The sequence below is a fragment of the Leopardus geoffroyi genome, chromosome D1 (genome assembly GCF_018350155.1).
Source record: "Leopardus geoffroyi isolate Oge1 chromosome D1, O.geoffroyi_Oge1_pat1.0, whole genome shotgun sequence".
NCBI lineage: Eukaryota > Metazoa > Chordata > Mammalia > Carnivora > Felidae > Leopardus > Leopardus geoffroyi.
This window is the reverse complement of record NC_059329.1, coordinates 66,513,760-66,541,358: the sequence shown is the minus strand read 5'-3', so window position 1 is coordinate 66,541,358 and position 27,599 is coordinate 66,513,760. Positions and strand designations below refer to the sequence as shown.

Genomic DNA, 27,599 nt, shown 5'->3' with positions numbered 1-27,599 from the left:
GCCTAGCTGGTTCAGTAATTACAGCATGTAACTTTTAATCTTGAAGTTGTAAATTCAAGCCCCAACTTGGGTGTAGAGATTACTTAAAAATAAAATCTTTAAAGAAAAAAAAAAAAGACGTAGTAACAGGGATAATCAGTGGAGGAGAGAGAAAGAAAATGGTAAAGATGAGAGAGAAAGAAAAAAGGACAGAATGTACCAAAAAAGAAAAGGAAAAAAGATTAAAGACAAGAAGAGACTAAAGAGAGACAAGAGAGAAAAAGAAAGTTAAAAAGGACATTAAGATGAATAACTGCCCAAAGTAAAATAACTTAGAGGCATTAACATGTACAGAAGTTCAATCTCCCTAATGCAGTAAAAAGAAGGGCCCATGCTGTCTGATCACAAGGTGGGATAAAGGCAGTACAAGCACAAGTAGAAGTGTTAGCAGTAAGGCCAACAGAAGCATATGCATATGGTCACGTGGATAGGCATGACAAAATGGTGCATTGGACTGACCATTCATACTACAAATCGGGAAACAGCCTTAGCTTTTCTTCATCTACTGTGAATATACATCCACTGTGAATATGCCCAAGTCCCTCCCACTCCAAGCTTCAGTTTCTCTTGTATATCCAATGGTCTTTAATAATGTTAGTAACTGAGAGTACCTGTTAGTAGCAAACTCAGCTCTAGAGGCAGCTTCCTTGGTTCATCCTAAACCTTTATGAAGGTGCGCACTCCCAAACCCTCCTGAGTTTGTCATCCGCACCCAGCAACTGCTCAGCATTCCCAGTGATTGTCCCAAATAATCTAGACTTATTTCCTGCTGACTTTCAACACAATCATATACTTATCATTACCAAATAATTTAAGGATCTCTTAATTCATTATATTGGGCCAGGAAGAGACAAACATTCCCACTCTCAACTATTCAATTACACTAAATAATAAATCACGTGCTGCCGTGTTAGTCTCGAGTGGCCTGCATCAATTCTAAAAGCTCATTCAGTTTCAGGAAGCAGCTTACTTCCTCCTTCCAAGCAAGTTTCACCAAAAATAACAAAGGAATAAACTTTCAAGCTGCATGTGATTTTCAAGGCCTTTGGCTCCAAAAATCATGTTGTTAAAAGTTCTTTCCCTGTCATCATTAAAAAAGGGCCTTTACTGGTTTAACAACAATTTAGGTTTTATTTCATTCACTAAGGATCTCTTAAAACTATTTCAGTTTTGATATTTAATTGCATCAAAGCAATTCTTCCAAATAAGTCCACAACAGACACATCCTGTTTTGTTCTTGGCTCTGCGGAAAATGAATGCTAATGAAAAAACTATACAGACACACATTTCCAGGAATATCGTTTGACAAAAATTAAGGAACCATCTTAAATGGGAACATACTATTTCTTGAATTATGCATGGTGTAAGTCACTTAAACATTTATTTAATATTTTTGACACTACTTTCTGGGTCATGGGAAACTGAATCAAAATCAAACATTTATACCACTTATGTTACTCATATAACTACCACTGTTACTTATATCTTATATAGCATTAATCAAAACTAGAGAATAAAATCTCAGTTAAAAACATTCTGGACTTGGGGCGCCTGGGTGGCGCAGTCGGTTAAGCGTCCGACTTCAGCCAGGTCACGATCTCGCGATCCGTGAGTTCGAGCCCCGCATCAGGCTCTGGGCTGATGGCTCAGAGCCTGGAGCCTGTTTCCGATTCTGTGTCTCCCTCTCTCTCTGCCCCTCCCCTGTTCATGCTCTGTCTCTCTCTGTCCCAAAAATAAAATAAACGTTGGAAAAAAAAAATTTAAAAACATTCTGGACTCAAACAAAATACAAATAATCATTATGGTAGATGGATGACTGGAAACATAAAAATTACCTTAAACTTATAAAACCTAAAAACTGTTGGTAAAATTACAAATTAAACTCATATATGCACTCATGACAAATTAAGACATTACACTTCAAAATTTATTTTTAAAATTTATTTATCTTTACATTAAATTTTACTAAAACCTCTAAATCTAAAACTAGTTCAAAATATGGGATTTTTTTTAATGTTATTAAAGTATTTAGGAAGGAAACAAAATGTAACAGAGAATGACCACCTTAAGAAATATTATGACTCTAGTATTTTCCATAAAATAGTGTGATCTTGAGTTTACAGTGCTTCATCCAAGGACAGGAGACGTGCTAAGAGCTTAATAAATACATAGCCATATTTTAACAGGAGGTTGGTTCAGCAGCCAGACAAAGCAATTCCACATAAATCTGTCCTGATGATTCTTTCTCCACATAAGTACTTCTGGCCACAGAGAAAGGATCTATAAAACTAACTCTAATTCTAAATCTAAGCAGAAGAAATGCTGAGAGAGTTAAAGATGTCAAAACAGAGTAATAAGTCCAAACAATAACATGACAAGGTATGCTGCCTGGCTATTCTAAACAGAGGCTATTCCCTTCTGGAATGAGATTAATTTGTTTAGAAGAAACACAACCAAAGACATTCCTAACAGCCCACAGAGCCTTGGCGGGGCTCTAGAGTACAGAAGTGGATACAGTCATGGTACACCTCAAGGCTCATGTGGGCCCCAGTTCTTCAGGCCCCCTGGAGCAGTTTCTTAGGCAGAGCAATCAGGAAGCTAGTGCTGACCGGCTCCTTTCATAGCCCATGGCTCAACAATGATTTAAAGCCAATGACAAGTCCTCCATATCAAGCAAGTGCCCCCTTGAGGAATAAGGTAAGTTTCCTTAGTTACTAAGGAAATTTCTAACGCTGAAATCAGGACGAGATCAATTTCAAGTCTACCATGAATATTTTAGTGATGGTAAGAGCCCAAACATCACAGGTAAGAGACCCACTCCACCTCCAATTCCAAAGAAAACACAAATAAACTTAGAACACTAAGCGTAACTACAAAATGTTTTAAAAGACAACACTGGAGATTTTATTAGCATAATTCTTCCAAGCAACAGCTAGGTTTTTAAAATACCACCAGAGGGTACCTGGGTGGCCCAGTTGGTTAAGCATCCAACTTCGGCTCAGGTCACGATTTCACAGTTCATGAGTTCGAGGCCTGTGTAGGGCTTTGTGATGACAGCTCAGAGCCTGAAGCCTGCTTCAGATGCTGTGTCTCCCTCTCTCGGTCCCTCCCCCACTCACATTCTGTCGCTTTCTCTCTCAAAAATAAACATCAAAAACATTTTTTGGGGGCTTCTGGGTGGCTCAGTCTGTTAAGCGTCTGACTTCAGTTCAGGTCACAATCTCACAGTTCGTGGGTTCGAGCCCCGCATCAGGCTCGTGCTGACAGCTCAGAGCCTGGAGCCTGCTTCAGGCTCTCTGCCCCTCCCCTGCTCACGCTCTGTCTCTCTCTGTCTCTCAAAAATAAAAAATAAATGTTAAAAAAATTTTTTTTTAATTTTTTTTAGGGTGCCTGGGCACCTGGGTCAGTTGAGCGTCCAGCTTCAGTTCAGGTCATGACCTCACAGTTTGTGAGTTCACATCCCGCGTTGGGCTCTGCTGACAGCTCAGAACCTAGAGACTTCTTCGGATTCTGTGTCCCCCTCTCTCTCTGCCCCTCTCCTGCTCATGATCTGTCTCTCTCTGTCTCTCAAAAGTAAACATTAAAAAAACATTTTTTTTTTACTTTTAAATACCATCAATACATCTTTTTCAACACCTATCAATATTCCATTCCTTCTATATGTCTCTGTATTAAGCTAGACAATTTTCATGGACAAGACTCCATAACACATTTTATTCTTCATATCCTCCCCCTTTTTTTTAATGTTTATTTATTTTTGAGACAGAGAGAGAAAGAGCATGAACGGGGGAGGGGCAGAGAGAGAGGGAGACACAGAATCGGAAGCAGGCTCCAGGCTCTGAGCCATCAGCCCAGAGCCCCACGCGGGGCTCGAACTCATGGACCACGAGACCGTTACCTGAGCTGAAGTCAGACGCTTAACCGACTGAGCCATCCAGGCGCCCCACTTCATATCCCCTTTAACATTGACACACTATCACATCATTATTGTTACTAAGCACTAAAAAAACTGTTCCCACCACTACATAAAACTGTTCTACTTGATTTCCAATGACCACCTAATTGGTAAATCCAAGGGCAACTTCTCATGTATCACCCTCTTAATTTTTCTGTAGCATCTAATGCTAGTAACTACTTTTCTGCTTCTTAGAACTTTTTCTTTCTATGGCACTCATGACTCAATACTCTCCCAGTTCTCCTCCTACCTTATAGACTATTCAATTCAGCTTCCTGTACCAAAACTACTTCCTCTTCCTGTTACAGAAACAGTCCCAAGGTTCCGTCCTAAGCCCTCACTTCTCCCACAGTGGTTTCTTCCTCCTTGATCTAACCTACTCCCATAGCTTCCCCATCTCTGTCTCCAGCCCTAACTTCTCACAAACTCTAGAAGTGTAATTCCAGTTGAATACAGGACAGCTCCACAAGTATGTCCCACTTAAAATACCAATGTACCCAACCCATCATCAGACACCATATCTCCAACTTATTCATCATCCTGTCATTCATACATTGACACTATTTAGTGAGCACTCATCATGGGGCCAGACATTATGTTAAATGCTTCACATATATCAACTATTTCAGTCCTCACAAGAGTCCAATGAATGAAGTAGCTGTCCCCATTTTACAGATGGGGAAACCCAAACAAAGAGATGAATTAATCTCTTCAAAGTCACATAGTTAAAATGTGGTTCAGTCAGGATTTAAAGCAGGCAGTCTGATTTCAAAGATCATGCTTTAAATAACTACACTCTATTACCTCCCGATTGCCCAGGCCTGAAACCTGCCTATAGGCCTACACCAGGCACTATGAACTTTTAGTCCTGTCACCTCTAGGTCCTTCCCATCTGATCTTCTTTTCCATTCTCACTAACATCACTATACTTCGGTCCCCATATCCCACTTACCTTCTCTCAACTTCCCATCTCACATCTCTCCATATTTCATCTATTTATTTGACACTCTCTTGCTTAAAAATCATCAGTGGCTCAGGGTGCCTGGGTAACTCTGTCAGTTAAACATTTAACTCATGATTTAGGCTCAGGTCATGATCTCACCACGGTTGTAGGATCAAGCCCCATATCAGGCTCTGCGCTGACTGTAGAGCCCACTTGGGGTTCTCTCTCTCCCTCTCTCTCTGCCCTTGCCCCTCTCTCTCTCTCTCTCTCTCAAAACAAATAAATAAATATTTTAAAAAATCATCAGTGGCTCACAGCTCCCCATTGCCTACAGGATAAAGTCAAAACTCCTTCTAGCCTCATCTACCACCATTCTTCTTCCTTCTAGCATATTCCAGTTAGACAGGGCATGTGTCATTCTTTTTGACTGCCTAGCATCGAACCCCCTTCTTACATCTAGGCAATTCCCTACCTCCCAATACAGACAATAAAAATGTAAATGGACCCTTTCCAGGACTCCTTTGCAACTATCTCATGGTACCTGACATAGGCCATACCAATTACATGTGTTATCCTCTGACTATGAACTGAAAAGCGGGCACAGAGAATTCTCTCTGGTAGCAAAAACAGTTGCAAGAAGATCAGAGTTCCTGGGCTGCACCAAATGTGCAGGGTCAGAGGTTTTCCATGGCACAAGTACAATACCCACCCCCTGGTGGCAGCAGCTTTTCCTTGTGGTTCCTCACTGGAGTGACCAGGATAGTTCCAGAATGATAGCATTCAAACCTGGTCTCAGCCATCATGACAATTCTGTGAGCTACCCAATATCCTTTTTAAAAATTCCTTTTTGGGGTGCCTGGGTGGCTCAGTCAGTTAAGCAACTGACTTCAGCTTAGGTTGTGATCTCACGGTTTGTGAGTCCAAGCCCCGCACTGGGCTCTGTGCTTGACAGCTCAGAGCCTGAAGCATGCTTTGGATTCTGTGTCTCCCTCTCTCTCTGCCCCTGCCCCACTCACACTCTGTCTCTCTCTCTCAAAAATAAACATTTAAAAAATTTAAAAAAAAAAGAACATGCCCTTTGCTTTTATAATTTTGTTCACTCATATAATTTTGCCCATGTTTCTTCCACCCAGAATTCTTCTCCATTAATCAAAATTCTTCCCATCTTTTAAGGCCCAGCACAAGTGCTAATTTCCCCATAAACTTAAGAGCTAATACTAAATGAGCACTTTCAGGGCCAGGCATTCTCCTCATCTGATCTTCACAAGAAGAGTAAGAGGTAGATACTAGCATTAGTCTTATTTTATAGTTGAGGAAACTGAAGCAAAAACAAATGAAGTATATTGCCCAAAGTCATAGAGCTAGTGAACAGTGATAGAGCTAGAAGTCAAATCCAGGAAATCTGACTCCAGACCCCTGCCCTTAACCAGGGAACAGCAAAAGCCAGTCCACAAGTCAACTCTAGCCCAGCAGCCAAATCTGGCTCATGGCATGTTTGTATACATCCATGATCTAAGAACATTTCCTGCATTTTTAAGTAGTTGGGAGGAAAAAAAAAAAAAATTTCATGATCCATGAACATCATACAAAATTCACATTTCAAAGTCCAGCAATATTTGAAGTACAGCAACAAACATAGTGTCTGTGGCTGCTTTCACGCCATAACAGCCGATTTAAGTAGCTGCAACAGAGACAGGATGGCCTAAAGGGCCACAAAGCCTCAAATATTTATTGTTTGGCCCTTTATGGAAAAAATTTAAGACCTTACTTTTAACTACTACATTGTCTGTTAAAAAGCTTTCCTTGATCCCTTACTTCCCCCAAGCTAGAATAAATCTATCCCTTCTCTGTATTTGTATGCCCTTTGCATCTCTCTTGTAACAGGTAGTCTATTTTGCTTTAAATTACATTTGACTTATTTTTTTCCTTGAGCAGACTACAAACTCCGTGAAGGCAGGAAGTAATCTTTTGCACTTTGCATTACTCTTGGTGCCTTGCCTATTGTTGGCAGTCAATAAATGCTTGCTGGCTTTAAATAAAATTTTGTAGTGTGCACTTTTAAACAGATTTTCCTAACATGAATATGAATCACAGAAATCACAGACTAGACTCTGTATTGGCAGGATGGGTAACAATAGTCCTCAATCACTGCTGATAGCTATCTAAATTGGTACAACCTTTCCAAAGGGTAATTCTACCTGTTCATCAAATACCTTGAAAGTGTGTTTTGGGGGTGCCTGGGTGGTTCAGTTGGGTAAGCATCCAACTTTGGCTCAGGTCATGATCGCGCAGTTCATGAGTTCGAGTCTCACGTCAGGCTCTATGCTGACAGTTCAGAGCCTAGAGCCTGCTTCGGATTCTGTGTCTCCCTCTCTCAAAAATAGACATTAAAAAAAATTTTTTTTAAGCGTGTTTTTTAGGACTCAGAGTTCCACTGTTGGAAATCTGTCCTAAGGAAATAAACAGACTTACATAAAAATGCAATAATAGTGGTCATAGGAGTTACCACATTTACTGAGTACATATTACATACCAGATATTGAGCTAAGTCCTTTAAATGCAGAACCTCTATTTAGCCCTATTTTATTTTTTAAAGATTTTTAATTTTTGTTTTGTTTTGTTTTTGAGAGAAAGCAGGGGGTGGGCAGAGAGAGAGAGGGAAAGAATACCAAGCAGGCTCTGTGCCGTCAGCACAGAACCCCATGCAGGGCTCAATCTTATGAATTGTGAGATCATGACCTGAGACGAAATCAAGAGTCAGATGCTTAACCAACCGAGCCACCCAGGTGCCCCAGCGCTATTTTATAGATAGGAAATTAAATCTCAAGAGGTTAAATAATTTGTCAAAAGTTAAGGAATGACAGGTTGTTGTTTTGTTTTTGTTTTTTTTTTTTAGGGGAGAACTATAGCTAATTATAATTCTTCATATTAGTCTTTTTATATTTATTACTGTAATAAGCATGTATTACATATATAATTTTTTAAGGCAGTAAGATAGCACAGAAACCTTACTCCTGTATTTTTTTTTTCCTTTGGAAGCTAGGGAAAATAAGTCAGAACAGAACAAGCAAAATATTCTTTTTCATTTACTTTGGAAAGAACAATAAAAAGTCACCATCCTGGACTTTGAAACAAGAACAGTATTTCCTCACATAAAAACAGCCTTGAGAACAACATTGTGGATCCTATGTGTTTCCCAGATAACATCACTCAGCCAATTTTGCCCTGCTTTCCTAAAATGCCATACTAGTTTTGCCAAAATGGAAGGAAACAAAAAATTATGTTGTGACTTGTACTGAATAAAAATTCTTTGGATATGAGGATGGATTCATCCACAACTATAGCAATTTGGAGAGGAAAAGTCCCACCCTATCTACAAATCTCCAGGGGTTATTACATGACCCCAAATCACTAAGTCTGGGACTTTCTTGGATTCAAGCTGTTTTGCCTCTGGTCCAAAAACACTAGTCCAAGATCTCCCTCTGTATCTACACAATTTGAATTAAAACAATACTTCCAGGCTAGATCTATTAAATGCTATGATGGCCATGTAAGAACTTCCCAGAGCCACACCTTACCTCTTCTGGCACAATAATTAATGGATACTTGTCCTCAGATAAAAAGTTGAAAATAACCCATACTTTAAATGCATCTTCTTCTGTAATGAGCAAGGGGCTCTTGGTGAGGTTTTTTTTGACACAGAGGGTCCAACACATCCTATTGAACTCAATCTTGTCAAAGTTGTCTTGGACCTAAAAAAGAATGAGTTAAAATTTCAATGGAAAATATCCAATGAAGGAGGAAAAATTCCAAAATAAGCAAAATATAAGCCAAGTAAAACAGATACAGGCTTCCATTCTAATCAATCCAATTAACTAATAATCCAATTAATGAATAGACATTTTCTATTTTTTTTTTTTAACGTTTATTTATTTTTGAGACAGGGAGAGACACAGCATGAACAGGGGAGGGTCAGAGAGAGGGAGACACAGAATCTATCTGAAGCAGGCTCCAGGCTCTGAGCTGTCAGCACAGAGCCCGATGCGGGGCTAGAACTCACGGACTGCGAGATCATGACCTGAGCCGAAGTCAGCCGCTTAACCGACTGAGCCACCCAGGCGCCCCGACATTTTCTAATTTCATTTGCTTGTGTACCACACTTTCAAAGGCCCAATTAAGAACGTTATAGTTAGCCTGACACTAAAGCAATATCTATCTGCCCATATCACTCACTTGGCACATAAAATACTAGCTTGTTGAATAGCTATTTTTTCACACGTACACACTATCTTCTAAATAAAACTATCAACCCTGGTACAGAGGAGTGGAGAGTGTCAATTACTCAGTATGAGCCACATACTGATATCTCATCTTTACCCATATAGTCAAAGAAGATATTTTTTTTTGGAAAAAACTTAAACTGAAATTCTAAAAAGACAGCCTGCCCTTCAGTTATTCAATCATGCAATCAACACTCCCTCAGGATCTACTATAAGCCAAGTACTATGTTACAAATTAAGGATATAAAGATGAAGAAGAACTTGGTCTCTGCTCACAAAATATTCACAGTTTATTAGGGAAAACAGATATGCAAATAGACAAATTCTAATATAACACCATGTGTAATTCGATAGTTTTTCACTCATTCAAAGATAAAATTTAGATAGTAATTATGATCTGCCAGAGACAATGCAAAGATACTTAATGTAGTAGTAGCCCATGTCTCCAAGGAATGCCAAGACAATTACAATACAGTGTGATAAGTACTATAATAGAAATAAGCAGAGGGTTCTGTGGGAACACTGAGGAACTAACCCATCTTAAGAACTAGGGGAAGATTTGCAGAAAAAGTAACATGACAACAGAGTGGAATTCAAAGGATCATTAAAAGTCAGTTTATAGTCACTATGGAAAACCATAAGCAGGATCCTCAAAAAATTAAAAATAGGACTGCCATACAATCCAGCAATTCCACTTCTGGAAATATAATAATATATATATTATAATATACATAATAATAATCCAACGGTAACAAAAACACTAACTCAAGTAAATATCTGTACTCCCATGTTCACAGCAACATTATTCTCAATAGCCCAGACATGGGGCGCCTGGGTGGCTCAGTCGGTTAAGCGTCTGACTTCGGCTCAGGTCATGATCTCACGGTCCGTGAGTTCGAGCCCCGCGTCGGGCTCTGGGCTGATGGCTCAGAGCCTGGAGCCTGTTTCCGATTCTGTGTCTCCCTCTCTCTCTGCCCCTCCCCCGTTCATGCTCTGTCTCTCTCTGTCCCAAAAATAAACGTTGAAAAAAAAAAATTTTTAAAATAAATAAATAAATAAAGTGTTAAAAAAATTAAAAAATTAAAAAAAAAAAATACCCCAGACATGGAAACAACCTAAGTATCCATTGATAGATGAATGGATAAAGAAATTGTAATACACACACACACACACATACACACACACACACACATATATATATATATATATATATATATATATATATATATATATAATGGAATATTATTTAGCCATAAAAAATAAGGAAATCCTACAATTTGCAACAACACGGATGGAACTTGAAGGCACTATGCTAAGCGAAATAAGTCAGAGAAAGACAAATATTGTATGATCTCACTTGTATGTGGAATCTAAAAAAAAAAAAAAAAAAAACTCATAGAAAAAGAGATCAGACTTGTGGTTACCAGAAGCAGGTGGTGGGGGGAGGGAGAACTGGAATAAGGTGGTCTAAAGATACAAACTTCCAGTTATAAAATAAACAAGTACAAGGGAGGTAATATACAACATAATGACTATAGCTAACACTGCTGTATGACATAGAAAAGTTGTTAAGGATATAATACATCCTAAGAGTTCTCACCATAAGGAGAAAATGTTTCCCCTTTATTTTTTTCTTCCTTCTTTTCTTTTTATTGTATGTGTATGAAATGATGGATTTTAGCTGAACCTATTATGGTAATTATTTCACAATATATGTAAATCAAACCATCCTGTGAGGCTTAAAGTTATTCTGTGATGCAAGTTAATTATTTCTCAATAAAACTGGGGGAAAACAAAATGTAAACAGTTCAAGAATGGGGTAAGGAGAGTTCTAGGTAGAACAATGTGAGAAAGCCCAGAGGTGGAGACAACCATGGTCAGTTCAGAAGTATTGTAGAAGTTTAATGTGAATGGAGCACTTGGTGCTAAAGAGTGGTATGATTCAAGGCTATTTTGTAAGTGCAAATAACAGAAAACACCCTGGGTTCCTTTAAACATAAAAAGAATTCATCGAAAAAACAATGGGTAACCTCAAAGATCCAACACAAGGGATGGAAAATCTAGGCTCTGAAACTAAGTCATTACCGATGTAGGCTAGTCAGTCCAAATCACAGCTGAAACTATGCATGGTAAGAGTATAGTACAGACACCACTGCCAATGTAACAAGAGGCCATCACTGCTGCCACTGACCCAGTCTTTGATCCTCTGTGTCACTCATGAGTGTCTGAACTTTTCAATATCTGAGATGTGAGTCAGGTCCTTCCCCCACCAAGGCACTGTGCAATTTCCTAAACATAAGAGTTCAGATACTGGGCAGACAAAAAATGATAAGTGACCCCTGCATGGAGCACAGCTAAAGATGAGGCGAGAGAGAGAAGTGAAGGCCAGATCATAAAGAGCCTTACAATCCATATTAAGGAGTTAGGATTTATCTGTACTGAAAGAGTGGATAGGAGCACCATATACAGCCTGCATTTTAAAAGCCATATTCTGGGACAATAAGTAACATGTACTAAAGAAGGCAGAGTGGCTGGCAGGACAATATGTGCAAAGCATTTCTGTTTGGAGAGATAGAAACAAAGCGTTATGTGTACCATAAGTCACTAGCTGACTACACGGAGAAATTTCTCTTGATCCCTGACTAGGACGTGTGGTTGGCACACCAGTTCCCCAGGAGTAGGACGATATCCTTTGTGCTCTGCCTGCAGTACCCTGTCTCAGTCTGACACCATTTCTCACACCACAATCATACACAATTGATCTCTTGAAGGGAAAGCAGTAGTTGCTGCTGCAGCATCTTTTTTTTTTCCTTTTTCTTTTTTAACACCATTTATGAGGACTTAGCATATGCTTGGCATTTTATATGCAGTTGCTTACTTAAACTTGATATTAGCCCTGTAAGGCTAAATATTGCCCCTATTTTACAGATCAGGAAATAGAGGTGCAGAAATATTGAGTACTTTTACCAAGTTCACATGGCTTATAAATATTAGGAAACAGAAGTTCAGAAAAATTGAATACCAAGTTCATGTAGCTGGTAAATATCAAAACTAGCATTTAAATCAAGGTTCAAATGCTGTCTCTTTCCACTATGCTAAACTGCTTATAGAACTCAACAGATGGAGGACATCTATATAATGTAAGACACCTCTATAGGACTAGTTTCACAGGCCACCACCATCAACTCTATCCACCTGCACCCCTAAAAAACACTAAGGGGAAATGACATGTACACAAAAGCATATAGGCTTACCTAAGGAACAAGAAGTGATTCTATGTGGATTATGTGATGAATTATAGGATTCCTGAGGGGGAGTGCCTAGATTTATGGCTAGAAAAGCAAACATAGACCAAATCACAAACAGCTTCATAATTTTAAGAAATAGTCCATAAGAAACTCCCAATTGAAAGGTTTTAGAGCAGAGAATGAGTAGGTCATCCACTGCTCAGATTAGTACTTTGCAGAAAAGATGGTATTTGAAGTGGATCTTGAAGTATATTGAAGAGTATGAGGATAAGTAACACAAAAGACAGGAAAAGAAATGGCATGAGCAAAGGTATGGCAGAAACATCACACCAACCAAGTCTGGGAAACAGATACAGGATGAAGGAGACAAAAGCAAGACAGAAGAAAAGATAAAGTTTTCAATTATGAGCATCTTCAACCTGTCTAGTAAGACATTCAGATGGAGGTGTCCAAAGACAAAGAAGTGGAACTGTAGCGAATGAGGAGAGGCAGACTTGTCAGTCAACTGTCTGCTGATGATGACTGAAGCCATGATGGTCAAGTGAGATCACTGACAGAAAACATAAATCAAGAAAAGAGATGGGATCAAAAAACAGAACATCAGGGGATACAGACATTACAAAACTAGAGGAGGAAGAGGAATTATGATGACCGAAAGAACAAAGTGGCAGGAGAACCACAAAGATATGAAAATTGAGTGAGGAAACAGTTAAGGAAGTTTGATCAATAGTGCCATGCTACAGAGATTAAAAAGGAGTTAAGGACAGACCACTGGTTTTCCAATTTAGGGGTTACTAGTTACCTTCAAGAGAGCCAAGAAGTTTGGGTAAAAATCAGATTGCAATGGCATTAGAAACCAAACAAATTTTCCATAAATTTTCCCAGGAAATAAGTAGTGGCTTTTTTTTTTAAATCAAATTCACTGTATATTACTTAATTTTAATAAGTTGTCTGTTGGCTTATTCCTTCTCTAAAATATAATGGCACTATTCTTTAGTTTAATCATGCTCAATGGTAAAAGCATACTAAATGATGGCATTTACATCTTTTTTAAAAAATACAAAATGAGATCATGTATGAAAAGCTCACAGCTAACATCATACTCAACAGTGAAAACCAGTTTTTCCTCTAAGATCAGAACAAGGCAAGGATGCCCACTCTCACCACTTCTATTCAACACAATACTGGAAGTCTTAGCCAGAGCAATTAGACAAAAAAAGGAAAAAAGAAATATAAAGCATCCAAATTAGAACGGAAAAAGTAAAATTATCTGCCAATAACATGCTCTTTCTTTTATGTAGAAAGCTCTAAAGATTCCACAAAGAAAACCTTTTAGAACTAATAAATTTGGCAAAGTTGCAGAACACTCAGAAATCAGTTGGCAAAGTTGCAGGATACTAAAAAATCAGTTGTGTTTCAATACACTAACAATAAACAATCTAAAAAAGAAAATTTTTAAATCCCATTTAGTAGAGCATCAAAAAGAATTAAATACTTAGGAATAAACTTAACCAAGAAGGCAAAAGACTTGTACATTGCAAACTACAAAATGTTACTGAAAAAAATTAAAAATGATATAAATAAATGGAAAGACCTCCAGTGTTGATGGGCTGGAAGACTTAATATTGTTAAAACGTCCATACTACCCAAAGCAATGTACAGATTCAGTTCTGTACATCGGTTCAATCCCCATCAAAATCCCTGTGGCTTTTTTTTTTTTTTTTTTTTTTTTTTTTTTTGCAGGAACAGAAAACATCATCCTGAAATTCATATGGAATCTCAAAGGACCATGAATAGCCAAAATAATCTTAAGAAGAACAAAACTGGAGGCTTTATACTTCCTAATTTCAAAACATATTACAAAGCTACAGTAATCGAAACAGTATGTATGGTACTTAGCATAAAGAGAAACATATAGACCAACAAAACAGAGAGCCCAAAAATAAACCCTTATATATGTGGTCAAATGATCCTTAACAAGGATGCCAAGACTACACATTGAGGAAAAGATAGTCTCTTCAACAAATGGTGCTAGGAAAACTGAATACCCATACGCAGAAGAAAATGGACCCTTACCTTACACCATATATAAAAATTAATGCAAAAGGGAGTAAAAATCTAAATGTAAGACCTAAAACTATAAAACTAGAAGAAAACTAGGAGAAGAGCTTCATGACATTGGAATACACAATGTTCTCTTAGATAGGACATTAAAAGCCACAGGCGACAAAGCAAAAATAGAGAATCAACTACATCAAACTTAAAAACTTCTGCATACAATGACAACAATCAACAGAGTTGTACAATGGTGAACCAGTCCTTGCTACCCCAGAAGTTACACTCTAAGAGGCATATCAGGTATCAAAAAATAGAGCAACAAAACAACCATCTATATGATGAAAATGTGCTAAATGCTACAATGGGAAAACACATTACAGAGCAGCAGGTTAGCTCTGGGAAGGGCAGGGTGCAACCTGGAGAACCCTACCTGAGGAAGTGAGGATCAAGCTGAGACCTAAAAGATGAACAGGAGTTAGATGCATGTTTTGGGTAGAGGAAGCCTTACAGAAGAGGAGGCAACATGTCTGAAGGCTCTGTGGCAGGAACAGTCTTGGTAATATGAGGAACAGAGAGAAGGCCAACACAACTGCAGAGAAGGGGACAATAAGGGGAGAGGAAGAAAAGGAGGGCAGAGAGGTTGGCAGAGGCCAAATCAAACATGGCCCTGTACACCATGATAAGGATGTTGCACTTTACCTAAAAACAACAGCAAACTATTGAAGGGTATAGGTTCAATATCAAGTGCTTGCTAAATTAAAATAGATCTATAAATTGAAAACATCACAAGGTCTGTTCTACCTACAAAAGATCTAGGAATCTATGATTCCATACTCTACCCCATCTAAGATTGCAAACTGTGCTCCAAAATCCCAGTTTATATCATACATAATAAATTGTCTCACATCTTTTGGAAAACTAATAATGGCTGCCAATGGTTTCAGGGTGTCCAAATGGAAGATAATATCTTAGAAAGAAATATGTAGAGTTGTTCTTATTTTCAACACATATATTTCTTTTCACTAAAATCCATACAAGATAGCAATACTATTTATAGATCTCAATTCTGACTCAAAGTTCTGAAAGTATTTACAAAACTAAAATCACGTGTTCTCTAAACTAGAATTTTCATCCAAACCAGCTAAAGACTAAAGTTCCTATGGCACAGAGTCAGTTCTCAGAAGACAGGGAAATTGGCCAATTTGATGCTTTAGACATTGGTTGGAGAATATGTTTTCTCAGAAAGCATTCATACTCTTCAATCAATAATTCTACTTCAAATAATCTACCCCAAAAAGGGAATCAGAGTCAGATAAAGATTTACGTAGGATAGTCACTATTATTTATAAAAGTGGAAAAAAGTAAAAATAAAATATAAGCCCACCAAAAAGGGAATCGTTATAAAGTCATGGTACAAAACGATTATACAGTCACTTAGTAGCTGGGTAACCTTAGACAAGCATTTTAACCCAAAGTCCAGTCTCTTCTTTAAAATGGTATTAATGATGGTACTTAACCCATGGAGTTAATATAAAGAATTAATTAGAACATTTGTTTAAAATATTTAGCATAGTTTCTGATACATAGTAAACTCTAAATAAATGTTACCACTTTATCTTTATATTTAGGTTTTAAAAAAATTTAATGGCATGGAAAAGGCAATATTTATGTCTTCGATATGATCTAAATTTGAAAAACAATATATACAAAGACAGCTAAAAAAAACAGACTTAAAGCAAACAGATCAAAATGATAATAGTGACTGCCTTTAGATGGTAAGGTTATGGGTGATATATGTTTTCTTAATAAATTCCTCTTTTTTCTTAATTTCTAACAATAACCTGTGTTTCCTTTACAATTAAAGAAACTGCTTTTATTATAATATTTCACGTTAATCATCAGGAAGATTCAAATCAAAACACAGTAAGATACCATACTTCATACTTACTAGGATGGCTAAAATCAAAATGATAGAAAATAACAAGCACTGTGAGGATATGAAGAAATTGGAACCCTCATACATTGCTGGTAGGAAAGTAAAATGTGCGTCTGCTTTGGAAAACAGTTTTACAGATCCCCAAAACGATAAACATAGAGTTGCCAGAGGGCCTGGCTGACTCAGTTGATGGAGCATGCAACTCTTGATCTCAGGGTTATGAGTTCAAGCCCCACAAGGGGCATTAAGCTTACTTAAAATAAATAAATAAAATAAACATAGAGTTGCCATATGACCCAAGAATTCCACTCCTAGGTAGTATACTCATGGGTTAAATACAATCATCATCCATTTTAAAGAGAATTGAAAATGTATATCCACACAAAAACCTGAACATGAACACTCCCAGCAAATTTACGATAACCAAAAAGTGAAAACAACACAAAGATCCATAACCGAATAAACGTGCAAACAAAAGGTAGTATAATTATAATGAAATATTCAGCCATCAAAAGGAATGAAGTGCCATCACATGCTACAATGTAGATGAATTTGAAGACATTATGCTAAATGAAAGAAGGCAGACACTAAAGGCCTCATATTATAGGAGTCCAGAATAGGCAAATCCATAGAGACAGAAAGTAGATTAGTGGTTTCCTAGGAGTGTGGGGAAGGAGAGAGTGAGTGCTAGTGGGTACAGTTTTCTTGAAGGAAGATGGGGGAAATATTGTAAAATTGGCTGTGATGATGGCTGCACAAAAAATGTGACTATGCCAAGAACCACTGAATTGCACACTTTAAATACTTAAATTGCATGGCATGCAAATACTCAATAAGACTGGTTATTTGAAAAAAAATTATTTAAATTATATCACTCTTAGACTTGTATTGCTGGCCACAGTACTCAAGGGCATAAAGTCATCCATAGTTTTTATCATTTAACCTCTTTATTCACTCAGAAGTTTTTAGTGCTGTATAACTTCACTAATATGATGAAAATGTAGAGTCCTGGGGCGCCTGGGTGGCGCAGTCGGTTGAGCGTCCGACTTCAGCCAGGTCACGATCTCACGGTGTGTGAGTTCGAGCCCCGCGTCGGGCTCTGGGCTGATGGCTCAGAGCCTGGAGCCTTTTTCCGATTCTGTGTCTCCCTCTCTCTCTGCCCCTCCCCCATTCATGCTCTGTCTCTCTCTGTCCCAAAAATAAATAAACGTTGAAAAAAAAAAAAAAATTTTAAAAAAAAAAAAAAAAAAGAAAATGTAGAGTCCAACTTGGCCATTGTGCCAAAATAATACTATATAACTTTCAAGCAACAATGAAAGAATAACATGGCTAAAGGACAGTAAGAAGAATTGGTCAAAAACATAGTCTTGGGTTTTTAAGAGCAATACGACTTCCTATTAAATGATAGTTGTTAGGCACACATTTGAAGACATTTTGATTGCTGAAGGTATATTCATTCAAGTAACAGAAAACTGAAACCTCATTTTATGGAAGAACTGTAATTGACATGAACAGCAAGCATCTGATGTCAGCCTCGGAAAACAATGCAGAGGCTACTAACCTCTAGAGAAGGGACATTGTATTGAACTGAAAGGTTTCTTTTTTTCTTTTATATGTATGTATGTTTCCCAAAAGCCAAAGGCCAAAAAAGAAAAGGATTATGGTAGAAAAGCAGCAGATTCCCCAATAAGGACTTGGTATCTTCCGAAAGGATTACTGGTTTAAATCATAATAGCGCAGATCAACCTTTAATATGCGGAATCAGGGAAAAGAATTGACAATGATTGAACCCAAAAGCCTAACAGGCTATTAAATCTCATGTAAGAATTAGGTTGCCACATAAATATGCTAAAGCAGACTAGCTTTTGATGTAGTCTATTGGGGATCAGTAGTAAAAAGGTAACAATATACTGCTTTCTTCAATTATTCACTGTCAGATAATCCAGGTATAATGTCTCTTTGCAAAAAGAAAGAGGAGAAAGTTCACAAAAACACTCTTCCTAGATGTTTATAGAATTCCATTCTTTACTAAAGGAGGAATTTAACAAACAAGCAAAAAAATTAAAAAGCCAACACTCAGGGAAGCCAAAATATCTGATACAAGAACATAAGCATATTAATCATTTGATGTCTCAGAAAAGTTGAAAATCAATTCTATCAATGTGAAGAACAGGAATGATAATCTCTGAAGAAGTAAATACAGAAATCAAATGGAAAAATTACTTTTTAGAAAGTGAATTTCAACATAATTTATCTCTTGGTCCCAACCCCTTCAGAATAATTCTAGGCAAAGGCAGAAAACCTCTAAGACAACCTGGGGGAAAACTGAGAAGAATGAACACTAAAGAACACCAGATACTAATCAATCACAAGAAAAGAATCATCTTAAAAACACTTAAGGGGGCACCTGGCTGCCTCAGTCGGTAGAACATGCAACTCTTGATCTCAGAGTTGTGAGTTCAAGTCCCATGTTGGGTATAGAGATTACTTAAAAAAATAAAATAAAATTGGGGTGCCTGGGTGGCTCAGTTAAGAGAAATTAAATGGCTCAGGTCTAAAATCTATCTAACCCCTGGGGCTCCTGGGTGGCTCAGTCAGTTAAGCATCTGACTCTTGATCTCTGTCAGGTCATGATCTCACAGTTCATGTGTTCGAGCCCCCCACTGGGATCTGCAAGAATGGTGCGGAGCCTGCTGGGGATTCTGTCTCTCCATCTCTCTGTTCCTCCCCCACTTTTGCTAAGACTCTCTTTCTCTCAAAATAAATAAATAAACTTTAAAAAAAATCTATCTAACCCTTATCAGTTAGGCAACATTATGCTCTGTTTCCTCCTGAGCTAATTGGAAATAAGTCCAATTATGCATTGCAGGATTAACATGAGGATCAAATGAGATAGTATACATGTGTGTGTCATACACATATGTATATGACACAGACATATATATCACATCTTGCAAATGTTTGATCATTACTTTATATCTTCTTTGCATAACTGATGACCATCTCTACATTTTACGTTAACACTCTCCAGTTACTATTGGCATTTTTTCAACAAACTTTCAAAACAAGGCAATAATCTTTGCTCAATTTAAACCCACACCATGGAAACCCTGGCTGCTTTACTTGGACTGAAGGTCTGCCAAAATTCCACTCCAGGTGGCTAAGCAATAATAAACAAGAACTTACTGTTTCATCACATCCTCACTCATTTTGTGAATAAGTTTTTCTCCAAATTTAGTGGCTAATTTTGAACTTTTAAAATACTGCTATATTTTCTCCCCCAGTTAAAAAAACTTTAAAAAACCTAAATATGGGTGCCTGGGTGGCTCAGTTGGTTAAGCATCTGACTCTTAATTTCAGCTCAGGTCATGATCTCATGGTCCTGAGATCAAGATTAGGATTCTCACTCTCCCTCCCCATCTGCCCCTCCCCTGCTCCTGCTAGCTCAAAAATAAGTCAATAAAATACCTAAATACCAAAACAAAAAACATTTTAAAACTTAAAATTCAAGATATTTAAAGAAAGTTACACCAACGAGAAAAAAATGCAGTATTAAGAGTACAGCACTTCAAGATATGAAACCATGTTTCTCTATCCATTCGCCCACCCCACACAAATTCTAGCACTGAAAAGGCAATTTTCAGATTTCTGAGAATGTCCCAATGTTCTATTTATTTTTATTTTGTTTTTTTCATTTTTTTTTTTTTTAATTTTTTTTTTTTCAACGTTTATTTATTTTTGGGGCAGAGAGAGACAGAGCATGAACGGGGGAGGGGCAGAGAGAGAGGGAGACACAGAATCGGAAACAGGCTCCAGGCTCTGAGCCATCAGCCCAGAGCCCGACGCGGGGCTCGAACTCACGGACCGCGAGATCGTGACCTGGCTGAAGTCGGACGCTTAACCGACTGCGCCACCCAGGCGCCCCTTTATTTTTTCATTTTAGAGAGCACACACAAGCAGAGATCATGACCCGAGCTGAAATCAAGAGTTGGACACTCAACTGACTTAGCCACCCAGGCGCCCCTGTTCTATATTTTAATAACGGACATAAAACACACAGCAGGTCATCAAACATTTGCAGAATTTAAGACATATTTACTGGGGCACCTGGGTGGCTCAGTCAGCTGAGCATCCAACTTGATTGAGTTCAGGTCATGATCTCCATCTTGCAGTTTGTGAATTTGAGCCCCACATCAGGCTTGCTGCTGTCAGCCTGTCAGCACAAAGCCTACTTCTGATTCTCTGTCCTCCTCTCTCCCCCTCTCCTGCTTGCACTCTCTCAAAAATAAACATTTTTTAAAAAGACATATTTTTTTTTATTTTTTTTCAACATTTATTTATTTTTGGGACAGAGAGAGACAGAGCATGAACGGGGGAGGGGCAGAGAGAGAGGGAGACACAGAATCGGAAACAGGCTCCAGGCTCTGAGCCATCAGCCCAGAGCCTGACGCGGGGCTCGAACTCCCGGACCGCGAGATCATGACCTGGCTGAAGTCGGACGTTTAACCGACTGTGCCACCCAGGCGCCCCTAAAAAGACATATTTACTTATAATACAACTACAGACCATAAATGAGCCACCTGATCAATGAATAGAACAGTAGCCAGGAAAAAACTCCAGAAAATAGTACAGCATCATACTATGAAATTTTAATCAGTTTCTGTACAATTTGATTAAAAGATTTTTTATTGAGATATAATTCACATACCATAAAATTTGTACTTTAAGGTATACAATTTGGTAGTTTTTAATATATTCACAAAGGTTTGCAACCATTATCACTACCTAACTCTGGAACATTTTCATCATCCCAAAAAGAAACCCCAAGCCCATTAATAGTTACTCTCCATTCCCACCTCCCATCAGCATCTGTCAACACTAATCTACATTGTATCTCCACGTGTTTGCCTGTTTTGGACACATGATATAAATGGAATCACATAATTTGTAGCTTTTGTGAGTTTGATTAAATCTTATATTTCATTATGATGTGGTTTCTCTCTTTTTTTTCCTAATTACTAGGCATGATCAAAGCAATGTTACCATCTTTTCAGGAGAAGTACTTTAAAAACGTAACACAGATACACATAAAACAAACACACAAAGAGCAGAAAATTGTATTGTGAGGCTGATATGGAATAACAGGTACAGGTACAATGAACACTACATAAATGAACACACTGTAATCTTGACAACCTTTGCTATAAAATTTCTGAAAAACATGTGATTTTAAAAAGAATCCTCACCAACGTTTTAGCATTTTCCAAACTACTAATTTAACTTATTACCATAAATTTTAATTACTGCACTTTACTATTATGAAAAAACACTAAACTATAAAAAATGTATACAGCAATAACAATCCAAAGAAGTCATAGAAACAAATATGCAAATAGTTGTGATATTTAGGTGATGGGAAAATACAGTTTTTAAATGTTTTTAAGTTTGTTGTTTAAGTAATCTCTATACCCAATGTGGGGCTCTAACCCCTGACCCCAAGATCAAGAGTCACATATTCCTCTCAGTCAGCCAGGCACCCTAAACATACTTTATTTTTAGTTTAAACGTATTATCATTGTCACTTTTTGAAAGGCATTTTTAAGGGCACCTGGGTGGCTCAGTCAGCTAAGCATTCGACTTTGGGTCAGGTCATGATTTAACAGTTCATGAGATAGAGCCCCATGTCAGGCTCTATGCTAACAGCTCAGAGCCTGGAGTCTGCTTCACATTCTGTGTCTCTCTCTGCCCCTCCTCCACTCATGCTGTCTCTCACTCTCGCTCTCTCTCTGTCTCCAAAATAAATAAACATTTAAAAAAAGGCATTTTTAAAATACATCCAAAACTTTTCAGGCTCGATGTTATAAATAGGCAAAAGCAGGAATTTCTCAACTGTTCATGTGAATATATGACTACTTCCATATCTAAACTAAATATATACAATATGGAAAGATGACACTAATATACTGTTCAATTATAAAAAATAATTTGAAGAACTATATGTATAGCATCTTAGCCATATGGAAACAAAACACTATCGCTTATATAGGTGTGTGTTTGCATGTATATATTTAAAAGATATTCACCAAACTGTTAACAGTGGTTACTCCTGGAGAATGAGTCTAAAAAGAGTAAAGGGACATTCACTTTTTATTTCACATATTTTTGTATTAACTGCCTATTTAATAATAAGAACATGCTACCTTTCATAATTTTTTAATCACTAATATTTTTAATTACTTGAAGGTGCCAACAGTTTAGAGTATTTTCTTCTAAAAAGAAATCAAAGTACATTAATTCAACACCTTATGCCAATTTTCTTTTTTGAGAGAGAGAGGGTAAAGAGGGGCAGAGGGAGAGGGAGAGAGTGAGAATCTTAAGCAGGCTCCATGCCCACTCAGCACAAGTCCGACATGGGTCTCGATCTCACAATCAGGTCTCGATCTCACGATTGGGTCTAAATCTCACGACCGTGGCATCATAACCTGAGCCAATATCAAGAGTCAGACATTTAATTGACTGAGCCACCCAGGCACCCCTTTTTGTGTCAGTTTTTAATTACCCAAACCAAGGGAAAAATTGAACATGGCAGCAAATGCCAAAAGGTTATATTTGGCTTCCAAATATATAATAGGTTTTTGTAGATCTTCACTCATAATATACCCCACAAGAAGCATCTGAGTGATACCCTGAAAAGTCTATGATGAAAACTTGGCTGTACAATAGCTATTTAGTAAAGATAATTAACATCACCTTTAGTATTCACAGTTTACCCTAACATACCCATTCTTTAACAATCATTGCCAATACATGTGGAACCAGAAGTTAACAGCACTCTGAGAGAAGACAGTTACACAGACTAATAGAAAATACAGGTAGCTCTTAATTTCAAAACAATGAACCAAGCTGGAAAACATCAAACCAAGTTTTAGAAGAGAGGGGAAGAAGAAGAAATAGGAAGCAATGTCTCACATTCTTTCTTTCCTTTCTGATTTATCTCATGATGGCTCAAACCTGAACTCCTCAGTGAACTCACCAAAAAGGGGCTCTAGGACCCACTTGAAATGTGCAAATCAAACAGGAAGAATCAAACAGGAAGACATTAGAAGCATACCTTTTCCAAAATGAACTTGTTTAAATACGGCATGTAGCCCTGATTGGAGACGGGCCCCTCATCGTCATCCCTGAAGTGCTCTTCAAGGGCAACAGGGTCATGTGGAACCTTCAGCACCGTGCACAGGTTATGAGAAAGGACCTATGGGAGAAAGAAAGTAGTTTAAAGGCATCCACTATCCAGCACATGGCAGCTTCACTGAACACAATGGCTCAGTGTGTGTTGGTCCTGCCCTAGGGAGAGAAAAATGGAGAATAAGCCAGCAAGTATCGGGTGAGTGCTTCTTGGCTGCCAGCTCCTCACTTGGCTGTTACCTCATTCCCTCCCCAGTGTTGGTTCACTTCAAACAAGTCTCTGCTACATACCGACAAAGAGCCGGCTCCAAGCAAGATCTGTGACTATACATGGGAATAAAAGGCACGGCATAGGGAATACAGTCAATGATATTGTAATAGCACTGTATGGCGACAGATGGTGGCTACACTTGTGGTGAGCATAGCTTAACATACAAAGAAGCTGAATCACTATTTTGTACACCTGAAACTAATGTACATCGTGTTTCAACTCCAGTCAAATTAAAACAAAAATTTTTATCTGTGACTATAATATTCCTTATAGTTTTTTATTAATTGGCCCACATTAGAAAGAAAAAGGAGGTTAAGAGCAAGAGGATGTTTTCAAAATTAAACTTCTCCCCAAGTAGAGCAGTGTCAGAACCGTAAGAGAAAGAACGTGGTGCTGGGCAGCTGCAGCACGGGGTTCTGGACAAAGTGACTGACCTGAGCCACTCACATTTCTCTGGGCTTCGGTGTTCTCACTTGTTCAACACAAAGGGCCAAGTTAATACACAAATGTACCAAATATTAATTAGCAATCTCTAAGTGTCCAAATGTCTCTAAAATTCTACGATACTAGGCTGTATTCAGCATAAATATAAAAGAACATGAATATAAAAAGCGAAAAGAAATCAAGGGCCTGGTTTAGAAAGAGGAGAAAAATCAATAGCAAAATATCTCAGAAGTCACCAAAATGGTTGAAATCTTTTGCAGAAAATTTGCATTCCATATATAAAGCATTACTGGTCTTGGCATAACCTAAGTGCATACTTTAACAATCAGGTAGTTGAATTAGCAGTTTGGGCTATCTCAGTACTAACCTCATTTCATATTAAATGAAAATTTCAAAATAAAACTTAAATCCCTCACATTTCATTTGTGCACTCTAAACAAATCAAAATACATAGCTAAGGCTATACTTCCTTCAACAGAGAATCTTATCAGATGTTAAATCAGATGTTAAAATATTCCGTATTTTCTCAGCTCTACGCATTTAATCACTTGAAGAACCACATTCATCTCATTGAAGACTTTCAATGCCATTAAGCAAGTCACTTTTTTCTACATACACATATTTCAGTTAGGATTTTTTAAGATGAAAAAAATTTAACCTATAAAAAGAATATTTGCATATCTTCTCTCTATATTTGTTTTGTTTCTCAAAGCTTCATTTATGTGGAGATCCTTTTCTACATGCTCTGCTGGTTTTAAGGAAGTAAGTAAAGTAAAGGAAGTAAATTCACAAATGGTTATAAATGAAGTAATGAAGACTTTTATCAGCCCCTACAAAGCAGGCTGTGTTTCTCAAGCAAAACCTCTATTTGCCAATAGTAGAGCACATGAAAAGAACACGGTAGAGCTTTTGCTGAAGAATCTTGCACCACAGTCAGCAAAGACCCAAATAGATATTTCCTTTCACTATTTACCTAGTAAAACCTAGGGAGTAATTATCTCCTCCCAAAGAGGTTCTGTGAGGATCAACTTCAAGAATATAAAGTGTTTATACATTTTTTTTTAATTTTTTTAACGTTTATTTATTTTTGAGACAGAGAGAGACAGAGCATGAACGGGGGAGGGTCAGAGAGAGAGGGAGACACAGAATCTGAAACAGGCTCCAGGCTCTGAGCCATCAGCACAGAGCCTGACGCGGCGCTTGAACTCATGAACCGCGAGATCATGACCTGAGCCGAAGTCGGATGCTTAACCGACTGAGCCACCCAGGCGCCCCTATACATTTTTTTAAAAACACTTTTCTTTATTTTTGAGCGACAGAGTGAGAGCAGGGGAAGGACAGGGAGAGAGAGACACACACACACACACAGATCCGAAGCAGGCTCCAGGCTCTAAGCGGTCAGCACACAGCCTGATGCAGGGCTCGAACCCACGAAGAGTGAGATCATGACCTGAGCCAAAGTTGAGGCTTAACCGACTGAGCCACCCAGGTGCCAAGAATATAAAGTGTTTAAAAACTGTAATGTACTATAGAAGTAAGAGTTTAGAGAAATAAGCAATTTTCTCAGATAAGGCTCAAAGGTCATTCAAATTTGAAATCATGTAGGACTTTAATCAAAGTAAAAATTCCCAACCACTGGTTAAATTCTGGTGTGTTCATAAAACAATAACAATAAGGAAGCTCCCTGTGGATACAAAAAGATATCCAAAATGAAGTGAAAAAAGCAATATGCTTAAGACTATGTATAGTGTGCCATCTTTTATGTAAAAGAAAGAAAAAATGAGAAACTCTAAGAGGATATGTAAGAAACTAATAACAGTAGGGGGAAGACTAGCTTGATGGTAGACCAGGGGTAGAAGACTTTTCACTGTACCTCTCTTTTTCTTAAGTTTGAAAAAAATTTTACCTATTCAAAAGTGTTCTAACTATTTAAAAATTACACAGGTATTTTTAAAAAGTGGCTGACCTAGGGGCGCCTGGGTGGCTCAGTCAGATAAGCGGCCGACTTCAGCTCAGGTCACGATCTCACTGTCCGTGAGTTCGAGCCCCGTGTCGGGCTCTGGGCTGACGGCTCAGAGTCTGGAGCCTGTTTCAGATTCTGTGTCTCCCTCTCTCTGATCCTCCCCTGTTCATGCTCTGTCTCTCTCTGTCTCAAAAATAAATAAAACGTTAAAAAAATTAAAAAAGAAAAAAGTGGCTGACCTAAGGTCATACAGCTAAATCTATCCTTGAAGTCTGTATTTTTTTCTTCTACATTAACCTATTCTCTAGAGGTTAGGTATAAAAGGAAGACATATTCCACAGCAATGTACCATGATTAACAGATGAGTGAGAAGTAAGGGCAATAAATGAGTTCAGAAAGGAAAAACAATGTGTGCTAAGGTGACTTCACAGAGGACATGAAATGTAACCTAGGCCTTAAAACAAGGAGAGCTTTTTGGATAGGAAAGGGCAATTGGAGACTTTCAGATAGGGAAATAACATGAGAAAAGTAGATGATTAATGTAAACGCTTCAGGGTACAAAAAGAAGACACCAATCTCTCCCACACCTCCCTTGTTCTACCTTTGGGTTTCACAGATCTTCCAATTAAAGTCCTGGCAGGGTCTTTGGATGCCATATTGTCATCTTTTTCATCTGACAGATGATGAGTACTGGCTCAAAGAGATAAAAATGTATTAATTTTTTTTTAAATAGGGTTATTTAGCAGAACTGAGACTAGAACTCAGGTTTTGTAATACCTGGTCCAACACTCTCTAGTAATAAGGAACATCATGGTTTTAGTTCTCTAAAATCAACAATGTTCTTTGTAGGTGTAGGTGCTTGGTTCAAATCAGTGATCCCACTAAAGATTTAGATTTGAACTCTAGACTTCAGCCTTGGACAATTAAACAGCACTTTCGTGAAACAGAGGGATAGCGAAATTCAATGACAATTTTCTTAACCGCCTTTATCTTTATTTAAACAAATAGTGAGAGAGACAGGACTCAATAGTAACAAGGACCCCAGAGGAGACCTGAGCACCAGCCCTGCTCGTGCAGTGTGTTCCTGTTCAGTGGTTTGCCACTTGCTGTTTTATAACGGTTTAATGTTTTGCTGTTTATTCGCTCAGTCAGCATCCTTACTGCAGAATAAGACGTTAATCTTGCTTCTAACAAAAAAAATTTTTAAGTCCAATCCTTAACTGTCAACCCAAACTCATTTTATGAATTTAGCAAAAAGAGCTATAATTTGATCAGAA

At 37.9% G+C, this 27,599-nt stretch overlaps 1 protein-coding gene across 4 annotated transcripts in view; it reads right to left on the bottom strand.

Moving 5' to 3' along the window:
- The window catches only part of SWAP70 (switching B cell complex subunit SWAP70), a 79,174-nt gene that overhangs the window by 29,240 nt on the left and 22,335 nt on the right, over positions 1–27,599 (bottom strand). For 3 of the 4 annotated variants that reach the window (XM_045484462.1, XM_045484464.1, XM_045484463.1), the window contains exons 2-3: positions 23,571–23,711; positions 8,516–8,689 (exon numbers count right to left, since the gene is read on the bottom strand). In XM_045484462.1, coding sequence (XP_045340418.1) covers positions 8,516–8,689; positions 23,571–23,711 — 315 coding nt within the window. The remainder of the gene's footprint in view (positions 1–8,515; positions 8,690–23,570; positions 23,712–27,599) is intronic. The other variant, XM_045484465.1, reaches the window with a different exon arrangement.